The 14,298-nt window shown below is 43.5% G+C and overlaps 1 protein-coding gene across 2 annotated transcripts in view; it reads right to left on the bottom strand.

The window, feature by feature from the left end:
- F13A1 (coagulation factor XIII A chain) overlaps nucleotides 1–14,298 on the bottom strand; it is an 80,574-nt gene that overhangs the window by 3,369 nt on the left and 62,907 nt on the right. For both annotated transcript variants that reach the window (XM_063325958.1, XM_063325957.1), the window contains 6 exons: nucleotides 13,888–13,991; nucleotides 12,998–13,086; nucleotides 11,844–11,997; nucleotides 10,995–11,282; nucleotides 5,904–6,064; nucleotides 2,740–2,876 (listed from right to left, as the gene is read on the bottom strand). In XM_063325958.1, the coding sequence (XP_063182028.1) occupies nucleotides 2,740–2,876; nucleotides 5,904–6,064; nucleotides 10,995–11,282; nucleotides 11,844–11,997; nucleotides 12,998–13,086; nucleotides 13,888–13,991 (933 nt within the window). The remainder of the gene's footprint in view (nucleotides 1–2,739; nucleotides 2,877–5,903; nucleotides 6,065–10,994; nucleotides 11,283–11,843; nucleotides 11,998–12,997; nucleotides 13,087–13,887; nucleotides 13,992–14,298) is intronic.

Raw genomic sequence — 14,298 nt, 5'->3', positions numbered from 1 at the left:
AATGAAAGGTATTCTAGCTCCATAGAGGTTACCTTAGGTATCTCCACATGGTGCTGCACTGCATTTTGCATATACAGTCATAGGTACCCTGGGGCATGTACCCAGTTTTAGAAAAGGAAAAACAGAGAAAGATCATATTTTTGGTGTGAGCATGTGTAGACCGCTTCCAGCAAGTGTTTTCCCTCTTTTTATCTTTTCTCTTAATGAAAGATATACTGTTCCCCTCAGCTGGCCTGCCTGCTCCACTAAATAGCGACTAAAATGGTAGCATGATAAAACAATGACTTCAGTTGCTGCACAAGGTTAAATACCTTTTTAAATTTAGAGTTTATGGGAATAATCTGCAAGGGTTTATCTGTATGCAAAGTGAAGAAGATATTATAAAAGTCTGCTGTGCAGCAAGGTTCGGTCTACTTTCTTGAGCACTTGGGGGCCAGATTCTCTAAGAATGGAGGTTTCCAGACCATGTCTTCACAGTGCCCCAGTGAGAGAGGGTAGCACCACCATCTCTGATTTATAGTACTATTATCTCTGCATATATATACATTTATATATGTGTCTATGTGCAAGAAATGTGCTACGCCAGCAAACCAGACACATCTTTTCTTGTTTCTCTACTGTCCTACTTCTAGAACAACTTGCTTCTCTCTACAAATGCTAATACTAGCTGAGCTTTGACATGTAGAAACACCCAAGTGACCTACCTGCTAGTGTGAATGCATGCTTGGCTGAAATCCTTTTAACACTATCCATCACTGCCTGGTTAATTCTCATTTGTCATGCAAAGACTGTGCCCTATGTAGGAATTCTGCTGCCAAAGGCTTTTCCATAAGTCATGATCCTCATCTGTCTGAGCCTAATAGCTACATATCATTATACATATAGATACAGTCTTCATGAATGGTCAAGACTGAAGCCCCCAAGCCACTTCCTTACCAGAATAATGTTGAATCAGCTGGATCACATATATCTGTTTCATGGAATCACCCAAGTGACACAGAAAAGCTACTTTAAAAATACAGAGAGGTCAAAAGTCTCATCCCCACAAAGAATTGCAAAAGCCACATTCCATATGTGACAGTCCTTGATGGACAGGGAAGCAGTGGAAGGGTGGGGAAAGCCTAGAATAGATTTAATTCTCTTTGCAAATGGAGTAAAGCCACCCTAATCTGATTTTCTTGGGAGAGAATTCAGTGATGAATGGTTCTGCGTAGTATGCTGAGCCATCACCACACCGGAGCCATTTATCACTCTGAATGCATGGAGGCAAATGTGATTATTATTTAAATAAACTACAACTGCCCCCTGCGCTGTCCTCTGTGTGTATAACCCGTGGCCTTCATTCATCTCAGAGAAGTTAAATCTTAAAATGACTAAGCTGATCCATTTCCATTTTAAACGATGCCAGGGGCACTACTGAAAAGGGGAAAACATGGTGACTTGAAGGAAAATGACGTTTGTTCCGTGAGTCATTTGTCTCCCTAACTTCTGTGCCTTTGATGCACCTGACAACTTCTGCATCGCTGAAGGTGAGAGCAGCCCAGGGCAGCTTTTGGGTGGAGAAGGATGCAGAACAGCAGGGGAGGCTGGCACGGCTGGGCGGCAATGAGGGCTACCTGCTGCAACTTGTCTAACTCCTGTGGACCACGCTGAGTCATGTTCAGCAGCATCTGTGACATACCACGTGCACAAAGCAACACAGTATGATGCCCTTTCACAGTCATTTTTCTATCCAGCTCTACTCTGGAGACTGGTTTTGATCTTTTTATCCCTGGCCCAGGTGCAATTGGGCTCAGACCTCCCCTACTGGCTGCAGATAATGCTGACAATTTATGCAGCTGCTGAAGCACAGGCAATTTTTCAAACTCCTTTTGCACACACACCTGGGGACCATCAGCTCAGGTAATGATAGATAACATTGCTTTGGCTGCCCAAGACTAAGCTATGGCTGCAAAATTTTCCAAGAATCCCAGTTATATATCCTGGAACTCGCTAACGCTGAGCTTATATCACTGAACCCAAATGGAAAGAGGGTTTAGGAAACAACTTGCTTAGCATACAGGTACCACCATGTCAGCATGAGGTGCAACTCTGAATATAATGAAGGTGGCTGAAGGACTTTCCTTTTCCTCAGGCTGGGGAGCACCCTAATCCCTACACACCTCCATGCGAGGGCTGCCCTGTGCAGTGGTGCTACCAGGGGAGCTGTGTGCTCACACACCAGCTGCAGCCATCATTTGGGTCTTGACATAAGCTTGCAAAGATCATCTGAAGTACCTGAACAACTTATATAATCATAATTAACGTGAGTGGAGAAAAGCCCCTTTTGAAAAACAGCACAGGACTTGGTTTGCACATACTGAGCAAGTGGCAGTAAACGCTTCATGTGTAGGATAAATCTGTCTTTCTGTGACAGCGGCTCATAGGTGCTATTCTCAAGCGCAAAAAATAATGTAATACAGTGAAAAAGTAAACCCAGGCTGCATTAGCACCTACCCACAAACACTACCCCTTCCTCCAGCACTGGTCCAGAACAGATGAAATGCTCTCACAGTCTCTCTGGACAGCCTGACTTTTGACTATTGAGACCTATATCTCCTCTGTGTATTGAATTTCAAAGCAAGGAGAGAGCATCTGAATTGAATTACTCAGCACTGGATTACTTAAGTGTCTCTTGCGAGCTTCCTCCTGTGAGCAAGCAGAGGACGAACTCCCAGCTAGTCATGCTTTCTTCCCTACCTGAACTCCTTTTTCATCGTTCTCAGCACGCCGGGTCCCTCGAGGCGGAGCGTGACGTTCTCCAGGGTTTGTTTCAGAGGATTGGTGAATTCCACAGTCACGGACATTTCTTTACCAGCTACCATCGCACCTTGCGTCTGCAAGACAAGGAAAGAGCAATTCTCCGCAAGCTGATAATAATAAAATGCCCCGTGGTGAAATCTGTAGGGCTAAACGCACAGTAGTTGCAAGGAAGGAGAGGAGGGGGAATGGAGCACACAGCAAAACACCGTAGGGCAGAGGAAGCCTAGTCAGAAGAAAATTGTTGGATGAGCCCATGGGCACCACTGCAGATTTTCCTACCTGTTGCAATTTTCCCTCAGGCCACGTGGCAGGTGAAGAGGCAGGCCCTCATTTCCATAGAGAAACCAGAAATCTGCCCGCGCAGTCCTGGAACTCAGTGCCCAACTGAGGGGGCCTCTCTCCCAGGTGATTCCCCCCTCCCCAGGCTCCCCACCAGCACTGAAGTGCATGGCCTGCTCAGGACGTAAGCTCCAGAGGAGAAGGGCAGGTCTTATTACACTACAGTAGGAACACCGGCTCACGTTGCTTGCACTCCCCAAAAGTGTTGTGCCCGTCTTCCCCCTGCCTTGCAACCGTCTCCCGTGCTCTGAAGGGTTTCAAGCCCTGCTCTCGATGTAGAGCTGAGAGACAGCTGTTCTCCAAAACACTCACATAGCAAAAAAAGCAATAAATTTTACACTGGAAAATATAAAACTGTGAGACTAATGACCAGCAGTCACATTGATTTCCACGTGTATTACAGTACACAGCCGAAGGAATCTGTCTGTCCCTTCAGATCAGTGCTGGTAGTACAGCTGCCAGGAAAACACCTCCAAACGAACATGTTTTTAAAGAAAGACTACGTGCATGGGGATTTTTTTTTTCTTCCCCCCGCCCCCCTAGAAACACAACATTTCTCGCAGAATATAAAAGGCTCAGGCAAGGGGTTTCCACTTATGGCTGACAGATCCCAGCTGGTCCACGGACTACTTTAAAGGGCCTTGAGAATGGTAGCTAAGAAAAACAAATATCTTGACAATAAATTTAAAGTGCTATGCTGGGGTCTGCAGCCCTACTGCAAATTTTTTAAGGAATATGACAGTTGCAAAAAGGTGAAAGACTCTGGTCTAAGGAATCACTCTGGACCAAATGCCAATATATTGACTGGAGTAAAGAATGAGATACTCACAGCTAAGCTTTCAACAGTATTTGTCCACCTGCATTTGCAAAAAGTTATTGGTGACATTTTCACAAGTCCTAGCCCAATTAAAGGTCTAATGTCCTCCTTATTTCAATTGCCCTTATTGCCAATTGCCCACTGTTCCACGGGGGGATACAAAATCATCCTGAACTCACACACATGTGACTGAGACCATGATCTGTATTTGCTGAGTTTATTTTTGTATACTTGGTCTCAAGCTAAATTAGAATATGGTGTAATTTCTGACATTGTTAACTCTGACAGTCTCCTTAGACCAACAGAGAAAGATCAAAGGTGTATCTGAAGACATGAGAGGAAGTACGGTTTTTAATTTTTCTCCCTTACTCTCACATTAAGTACTCCAGTCTGCCAGTCAAATTCAATGGAGAAATCTGACAAGAAATCTAGGGAGATAAGCTTCTTCAGATTTCTTAAAAAAACAATAACGTAAAGTTTCCTATATAAATACATAGGTATATACATACGCGCACACACACATACTCTTAAAAAAATCCAGCTATTAAAAATTCACCTTATTTTTACACATCACAAAGAAGCAGTGACGAGGCAAACTCAGTTTTGCTAGAAGACATGGTTATTGGAAAACCGCCTTTCTCATATACTAAACATCCTTTCTTCATAGAGCAGGGAGGATAAATTATTTTGAAGCTGAGATTTGGGATCCTATATAAGATGTTCTGTTTAAGTATCGAATTGAAAGAACTCTCTACTTTCAAAATTTGGTTATTGAAGACAGGTATTTGAAGTAGGTTTTATCTGTCTTGTTTACCTCCTCTCTAGAATGCTCAGTAAACCAAAAAACTTTCACTTGAAAATACCAATAGTCTGATCAGATCATAGTGACATTTCTGCAGACCATGAAATATTTTGCAAACTTCACTGTAGTTTTGATCTACATATTTTAAAAAGCTTTTTCTGCAGAAGGCTGCTGCTTAAGATTACTACATATATTATTAAATGGAAACATGAACATTTGTTCAAATAAATATTCAGGGAGGAAAATGTCTATAAACTTAGATTTCTTTCAAGGTCCTGAATTTTAGGGAACTGCATTCATGTTCATGTAAAGCTTCCTGAACAGGTGTTCTGATATATTTTTTTTTTAGTATTAGGAAAAAAGCAGATCCAAATGACATCATGCAAAGCAGATGAAGGCTCAGCACTTGAAAATGAGGCAATTTATTTGGATGCCCAGTTATGAATTGAGATCTCTAAATCTCAGCCCTGCCTTTGCCATATGACATAGGATCCTTGTCCTACACAAACATTACACTTCTACATTTTCATAGGTACCATGCCACTATCTGCAGAAATCCTTGAACTTTCAGGAAACTCCACTGACGGTGCATTCACAGAGTGGCAGTAAAGCACTGAAATCCTGAAAGCATCGTCCCAAATGGATGCTGCCCATCCAAGTTAGGAGGAACTTTCCACAACACCTGCAGGAGCTTTCCAAGCAAATTCACAGCAGTGTCCTTCCTTCTTAAGCAAGAGGCCTCTGTGCTGTTTTGCTTTAAATGTAATAGACTTCTGAAGTAGTTTAAAGACTTGAGTGACTTGAGTGAGTAGTCTCTCTTACCCTTTGAGTTCCTTCAGCTTTTCTCAGATCTTTTTCCTTCCTTCCTTCCTCCACTGTGATGGCTTCAGCTCTCTACTACCAGTGATGCTGTCAGCCTCAGACTTCAATGTAGGAATACTCGGTACAATCTACAACATACCTATACACCCTTGTACGCTCCAGCCAGCTGCTGCTTTATAAGGCCCATGTTAGCCTGAAGGTCTAACATGCACACACACACACAGCACACACGCCCATCCCAGAAGTCAATAGGACAGCCCTGTAGAGAATAGCCCATGTGCAGCATTGTGGTCGCTCCCCTCCACCCTAGCCCTGAGCTACCTTGATCCTCAGGGAGGGAATTTCCAGGACTGTTGCCTTCTGTATGGACAGAATCTTCCCTGTTTCATTGATCCGCGCCGTCACAAAGAAATGAAAGGAGGCTTGGTCCAGCAGGTCACTCAGGTACTCGCTCGATTTGATCACAACATCGAAAGCACTAGCTGAAGAGAGAAAAAGGAAAGAAAAAAGGCATCTGAAGCAATCTAATGGATAATTGCACCTCCCATCATGGCCACTGCCAGGTACCTAAGTGCCTTGGAAAAAAGGTGGCCCACCACCAAAGAATTACTTCGAATTTTTTGCCCAAACCATCTTAATTTCTTTACCTCACTGTTCCCTGTCTTGTCTTGCCCTCTTTTCTTTTAGCCTGTGAGCTCCCTAGGGCAAGGGCTGGGTTTGTGCACAGCCTCTGCCCAGGGCCCAGGTCACTGTTAAAGGTTTCTAGGCACTACCACAAAATAAGTGAGAAGCAAGACCGGCAAGAAATAGCTACTGGGCACAAAGGTCCAAACCAGCTATTGAGTGTCAGCCCTGTAAACATTTGCTCTTTCACTTTATTCCTGCTCTTTCTCTGCCCCTCTTCCTGGCAGAGGTTTGCCACCAGGGATGCCACCAGAGCAGCCACTGGGGGTTGCAAGTCCATGCAGGCTACCTAGGAGACCACCAGCTCTCCAGGACATGTCTGGATATCTGCCTTTGTCCTACACTGAACTTGCCTGCAAAATTTAGCAAGAAGGTCATCCTGCCACCGGCACGCCCTTCAGAGAACTTTCATGTGCTCCCTGACGATATTTATTGGAAAGAACAAGTCCCCCTGAGCTAGATGGTTGAGATGCAGGGAATCATTAATTTTAACCATATTGAACTGCAATTCCCAGGCCAACAATGGTGTGAGAACGTGATACAGAGAAGCAGACCTGCTAACTAAGTGACTGGGCAGAATATACAGATCTGGAGTTCTTGCCTCTATAAACATTCATTATAACCCTAATAAACATATCAAGACCTCCCATCCGTTAACTATGATTATTACTGTTGTCCATTATTTGTACTGTATTTGTGACATACACTGTACACACTGAGATAACTGAACTCAGTTGGGTAAATGACATTCACCCCTTTTCACTCTTTTGATCCGCTCACATCAAAACCAGTTCCTTGATTTGGTTTCAAAGCTATTCCCTTGGTGACCACCTGACCTGGATTTACCAGGCCAGCCTTAAACTTACTTGATGTGTTCCCCCTCCCTCCCTCTCCCTCTGTATCTCTTGTAAAAGAATTTCCCATAATGCCCCAAACTGTAATTTATAAATCAGGCAAGGTATTTCTCATCTGTGTAAAGCAAGTAAATAAATAAATAGTTACAGTCAAAGAGAAATTTACTTTACAGTGGAAGGAAAGATGAACTTTTCTGTTTAAATTTAATCACCACAGGGAAAAAAAAGGAAAATAGACTTCCATTTCTTTAGCACTGGCTGTGCTGGTAAGTTACCAGTACCACTTACTGCCCTTCAGAAAGTCAAGGGAGACACAACACCAAGCTGCCTTACAGCCTTGCAAAAAAAAAAAAAAAAAAGAAAACTAAATATAACCGAGTAGATGTAAGAGCACCTTTGAAGGCACTGGAAAGTTTAAGCTATTCAAATCCTCAAAGATGTTTTCAACCCACACAATTCCTTTAATCATTATTCTGAAAATCATGCATTCACTTCCTGTTCGAAAACTTAGTTTGCTTCATTCTTTCAGTAGCATGAGCTGGAAGAATGCCTCTTACACATCTTTATTATATTGTAATTTTTTGTTACCTCCAGATATATATACACTCCTTACCATCAACGAAGCCTACAAATTCTGCCTGAGTGTCTCAGAAGGTATCCAACCATCACGCCCCTTACAGAGCATTCTCACACAGTTGCAAATGATCATGCTGCCTCCCTTCACACTGCCCATCTGCTCAGACACTGTTCCTGATCACGTGTGTAGTGTACTCCTTTCCAAGGCAAAGGCGAAAGAATTCATGCTCAAGTTTTATGAATCACCCTCAGAGATGTAGTAACTTCTGAGGGGTTTTTGTCCTCTTGTGGGACAAAAAGCTCCACGAGTCGATGACTGCAGCTCAGACGTAAGGTAATAATTTCCGCCTTGAAAGATGGTAATACCTTAAAACATGTCTCCTTGGCCAGAAGCAGTGATGGGCACCTAAGTTTGGCACACATGCAAAAAAAAATCCATGTTCTGTTCTGTCAGGTGTCTCTCTCTAGTCTATGTTCACTCACCATCAGTAAATTCAGAGTTTCAGCACAGCTTCAAGAAGCTTTTTTACAAACCATTTACTTAACTTAGAAAAAGTGAATTATGAGGCTCAGTGATGCTTAAACATCTATTCATTTCATTTATTGCAGAGAGGAGCTAGATGAGCCTCAAAGCATTGCAGAAGCTGTGTTTTAGGTAGTAATACCTTACACAGACCTTTGATGCAAGAGCAGACCTATGTCCTGGAACCAAGCACAAATTACAACCGGAAAGTGTAGCAGGCATTTGCACATCACCTACAAGATGACTGAATTTTCCCCCATCGAAGAAGTTGCACAGAATTTAGACCAGGCAGTTGAAATTAATTTTTCTAATGTACCTAGCCAAGTCTCAAAAAGTTTTGCAGTATTTCAGATCAAATATTTTGTAACTGATGAAAGCCACTGTAAACGCCCACAATGTGTTTTGATAGGCTGCGTTGGAACAACTCAATGCCCATTTCCAGCCTCCCCGCAAATGAGTTGGGGAGTTAGAAAGAACCAGCAAGCAGCTGTCAGGGCTTTGTTATAGACCAGAGGTAGAAGCTTCACCTGTAGGTTCCTGTAAGTGGACTTCTACTTTACAGAGATTAATCAGCTCCAAATAAAAATGTGCAATTTTAGATGATGCTCAAAGTGAGGAAGAAACCAGAGGACTTTTTTTCATGGCACAGCAGGAACTGTGGTTCCATGGGGGCTTCTCACTGAGAAAAAACTTTATGAAATGAGGGCTATGAAGGTTATGAAACCTCATGAGAGAAGCCTTATGAAATTCAACAAGGGCAAGTGTAGGGTGCTGCACCTGGGGAGGAATAACCCCATGCACCAGTACAGGTTGGGGGCTGACCTGCTGGAGGGCAGCTCAGTGGAAAGAGACCTGGGAGTCCTGGTGGACAACAGGATGACCATGAGCCAGCAATGTGCCCTTGTGGCCAAGAAGGCCAATGGCATCCTGGGGTGCATCAAGAAGAGTGTGGCCAGCAGGTCGAGGGAGGTCATCCTCCCCCTCTACTCTGCCTTGGTGAGGCCGCAGCTGGAGTACTGTGTCCAGTTCTGGGCTCCCTGGCTCAAGAAGGACAGGGAACTGCTGGAGAGGGTACAGCAAAAGGCTACCAAGGTGATTAGAGGACTGGAACACCTCTCTTATGAAGAAAGGCTGAGGGACTTGGGTCTTTTCAGTCTGGAAAAAAGATGGCTGAGGAGGGATCTTATCAATGCTTATAAATACTTAAAGGGTGGGTGTCAGGAGGATGGGGCCAGGATCTTTTCAGTGGTGCTCGGGGACAGGACAAGAGGTAACAGGCACAAACTTGAGCATAGGAAGTTCCATCTAAACATGAGGAGGAACTTCCATACTTTGAGGGTGGCAGAGCACTGGAACAGGCTGCCCAGAGAGGTGGTGGAGTCTCCATCTCTGGAGACATTCCAAACCCGCCTGGATGCGTTCCTGTGCAACCTGCTCTAGGTGACCCTGCTGTGGCAGGGGGGATGGACGAGATGATCTCCAGAGGTCCCTTCCAACCCCTGTCATTCTGTGATTCTGTGAAAATCTGTCTTCTTTGAGGAGAGAGGGCTTACAGTGTCTCTTGAGCTGGGATGAGATAGGCAAGATGGATGAGAAATCTCAGAGGTCAGCCAGGGTTGCAGTGATCCAGCACCAGACCTAGATCAAGAGGCCCATCCTTCAGCCTCCCAAAGTCTTGCTACTGCCACTGTACTCAGCAGAGGTTGCTTTTGCCAGTAGCAGTGTCAAGAAGGCAAAATCATTGCTCCTGACTCTCTCAGTAGGGAACTCAAGTGGAGGATCCTCTGACTTAGCCTCCACAAGGGCACGTTCTCTTCACTTTTGTAAGCTGGAGGCACTGACCCAGGAGCACAGGCCTGTCAGGAGAACAAGTGATTGGCAGTCACTTGTCACTAGAGAAGCCAGGGAACTACAACCAGCCTGCTCCCTAGCACTTAGGAGTACAGCAGGTCCTCAACACTTGCTGACTGAGTTCCAAAGGGGGATGACATGGCTGCCATGAAGTAGATTGGTTATGTCCAAAATAAAAAAGGAGAACATCCCTCTTCCTTACTTTGAGCAGTGCAAAATCCTGCCCTCAGACGTGTGAGCTAGGCTGCCAGGAACTGCTTTTTTCATAAGAAGAGGGAGGCAGGGTCTCCCCACTGCATTCCAGAGGACACTAGGAAAAGCAAATGCTGCATCTGTAAAGATAACTCGCCTTTGGGGTGCCTGCCAGCTGACAAATTCCCCTGCTTTATAGCGGCACATTCTAGTTAACACACAAACATTTTAGATCACTGTAAACACAAAGTCCTGAACCACCCAGTCCTCCAAAGCCAGATGTGCCCTTGAACCCACTCAGAGCTTGTCAGCTTCTACGGGGTAAGACAAGATACTCACCTCTTTGTCCCTGTAAATGACACCCTGGGGAACCAGAACTTTTCCTTTGCTTGCTGAGATACTGCTAAGAGGCCATAGGCATGAAAAACAATACCTTGCAGCTTAATACCTGCACTCCTTTGCTTTCTTTTGTACTAAGTAAGAAAAATTCCATTCCCAGACATGCAGCTCAGTGTAAGAGAGCATTATGCAGGGACCAATACACTGAAGAAAACAGCCTTAGCTCTAACCGACACTGGTAGCAGGTCCAGAATTAGGAGTGGAATCTCCTGATACCCAATAGAGTATCCTACCCTTACTAGCTTTGTCTCTACCTGTAAGTAGAGGCACTGGACAGTTAATGACACAGAGAAAAAATGCTAGCAGGTTTGAAAACAACTATGCAAGTCTTACATGAATAGGGTTCCAGTTTTGCACTGAAAGAGTGCTTCTTGAATTCATTTTTTGTGACTCCTGTATAAAACACTATGTTGCCTGAAAGGTAGGTAGTAGCAGTGTAGGTGTTGCGACTTTTGTTCCTGAAAGTTATAGTGACTTTAAAGTCACTGCCAAGGACTGCCTTTTGCGCTTGGAACTCCATGTCAACATCCGTTTGTGGCTGATACGAGGTGCCTTGGGTAGTTTGCTTTTTAACGCCGTACATCACAGCAGTTTCAAGAGCCAGTCTCTCTTCCTCTGAGCCTAGAAATGAATGACAATCAAATTTAGAAAAGAAACAGGGGTACTGCATTAGCCCTCTCACTGATCCCAAGGGTGCATCTTCCATAGTTTGTGGTAGCTGAAATGAATAGATGAGGACAGTGAACCTTCCTGTGGTAATTAGAACTTCACAGCTTCCAAGTGAGCTGGTGTTAAAGATTCAAGTCATATCAGATAAATTGAGGTAGAATTGATATTAATGGAGCTACACTGATTTACCCTGTGCAAACATCTGGCCTGAGTAAGAAACGTCTAAACAGCTGTACAGAAAGCCTTGAATGGTTTTGAATGCTTTCATTTACTCCATGACTACCTTTTATTTTCACTGCAGCTTACTCAGTCCAAAGCATTTCTGAGTAGCAAAGTCTGTGCTCTCAAGGCATCTGCAGTGTTTCTGCAATGGAATTACAAATAAAGAGTTCCAGAGGGCACTTTGGCAGCTTTTCATGAAGCTCCCTCATTGTCAGAGTTTTGTAAATCCACCATCCAAGATCTGACTGAGGTAAAACTACTTTGGCATGGTCCCACCCCATTTCAGGTTACCTTCTTGGAACTTGTACTCCTCAGTAATCTCCATCATTCCATCACGCCCAACTTCCTTGGTCACAATTAACTGCCCAACATGGGTTGTGTCAATATTTTCTATCACTTGGGTTCCATTCTTTGCCCTTCTTAAGTAAACAATATCACTATTCACCTATAAAATTAAATGAAAAAGAATCAAGATACGTGGAAGTAGAAAGCAAGGGAAGCCAGCCTAACTCCCCTCAAAACAATGACATGCTGACTGGAAGTCCCATTAATTACTCGTGTTGAAGTCCCATGCGTAAAATTAGTCATATGCTACAATAACGACTAGAGGCATTTTACTATTCGCAGCTCCAGAATGACAGACAGCGTAAACTTGAGTAGGCTACGGAGATACCGTTCAGATTTGGGGAGCACGATTACACATTCCTTGCACCAAAAAGCTTTAGACCACAGAGAGGGGAATTCTTCGTAGATAAAATATCTTTATTCTCTTCTGTCCTAAGCAATTCAATTCCTTCTGTCCTAATACAATTCAATTAGAGAGAGAGACTTGCTCTACAGCTACTGCAATTCTGGGCACACCAGCTCTGGTGGTGCAAGAGGTTAAAACTCCAGACCAGGCCCTCCCGCTCCTCATGGAGATATTTCCCTCTCAGATCTGCCAGTCAAACCACCCATGTGAGCTCTCCTTGACCCACTGCAGCCAAAATGAACACGGTAAGCAAGAACCTCTTTAAAATCAATGCAACCATTTTGACTGAAATAAGCAAGGGAACTTTAACATAAGCAGCTTTGCTGGCAAGCCTAAGAAGGCGGTAACAGCTAACAAGGGGTGAAGATGAGCAGCTAGAGCTAGTGACTCATTTGCCAGCACAGCTGGAATCTGGGATGGATAAACGACCACAGCCTGAAGTTTCATCTGACCCAGAGCAGCTTTTTCTGCTTATTACACTGGTGAGCAGAGATTAGAGAAATCTCTGTCATTCATTACAGCTGTATCACATCTACTAGCCTGCATGTCAAAATATAATTATGAGATTTTTCTTTGACGTGGAGTACATGTGAAGTAACTTCTAAGTCCATAAACTGCAGTGGAGCCCTATCTTCTATCTCACCTATGGTCCCACTGATATCACTCAACACACTAAAAATTTTCAAGTACGTACCTCAGCATAGACAAAAGGAGCATCAAATTGGAAGCAAACGTGACCGTGTTTAATGGCTTGAACCGAGGCTGGGCCACACCTGTACATACCTGTAGGGAGAAGACAGATACAATGAGAGATTAAATTAATTAAAAACCATGTCAAAATGTTATATTTTCTCAAAGAAAAAGAATTGTTGGGGTTTGGTGAACCCTTTTAATAGTTTACAGGAACTCCTGATGAAGAAGTGAAAAGCTTAAGTTACGTTGCCAGCCCTCTAAACAACACAGACTCAAGTCTGGAACTACTTAATGGTTCAGTACCTTTAGTCTCCATCTCTGTACGTCTCAAGTGCTTGAAATGTGGTTAAAGCTGGTTTTGCTCAAAGCAGATAATTTTTGAAGGGCTCAGTTATATCACAGGCTGAGAAAGATCTCACTGCAAATTTGCTAAGAATGTCTTTTAAGAACTGTAAAATTAAGGACTGGGAAGAAATAGCAGTGGCTTTTCACTTTTTCTTTCTTGCCTACCGCCTGCTCAGGAAGTTTACTAAGGGCTGCAGAAACTGGCTGATGTATAATGAAAAAGAATTAATTTGATCAGGCTCCTCTGTAGGTTCTGTTAAATTTTAGAAGCCATCTATTGGCAACATCACTACATCTCTTCTGTACCAAGCAGGGCACTTCTCATGCAGGATTTGGTGCACTTGCATCATGAGCAGTGTTATAATAAGGACAGATTTATTTTAGAGCTCAAAACAAATCAGGAGAAGGCCTTCAGCACAGGTGAGTGTGGTAATCTGGTGCAAGAACTTGTCGCTGGCCATATGGTGGCATTGGCTCAGCTCATTGTTTGCCACACAGAACCCAAGAATTGGAAAAAGAGCTAAGGAGGACTTCAAGGAATATTACCATCACTGGTCTCTTGGGGTGTCCCATCAACAACCTGCCACCCTCCAAAACCAACAGGAAGATCAGGTCTGGTCATCCAGGCTTCATTCCAGCAATGATAGTTCCTTAGACAAGAGATGAGACCAGAATATTAAATTCTTGGAAAGAAACATACAGACCAAAACAAACCTGTGTATTTATGTCCTGCCATTGCTTCAATAACAACATTTGCCAATTTAGGGGTCAAAAAGTTGGTTCTTTTTAGAGAATAGATTTTTTGGTCTAAAAGTTTGGTACCTATCTATTAAAACCTGAAGGCCACAATCTTTCATTGTAGTTTATTGACTGCAAGTTGAAGAAGCTTTTGGATTTGTCTACTGTGTTCTGAATGTAAATGTCTTTGAGAACACTTTCCAGTGCTTGGAGATTGTT

This window comes from Chroicocephalus ridibundus, chromosome 2, assembly GCF_963924245.1.
Source record: "Chroicocephalus ridibundus chromosome 2, bChrRid1.1, whole genome shotgun sequence".
Taxonomy (NCBI): Eukaryota; Metazoa; Chordata; class Aves; order Charadriiformes; family Laridae; genus Chroicocephalus; species Chroicocephalus ridibundus.
Note: the sequence above shows the minus strand (reverse complement) of the source record. Positions and strands in the feature narration are given on the sequence as shown.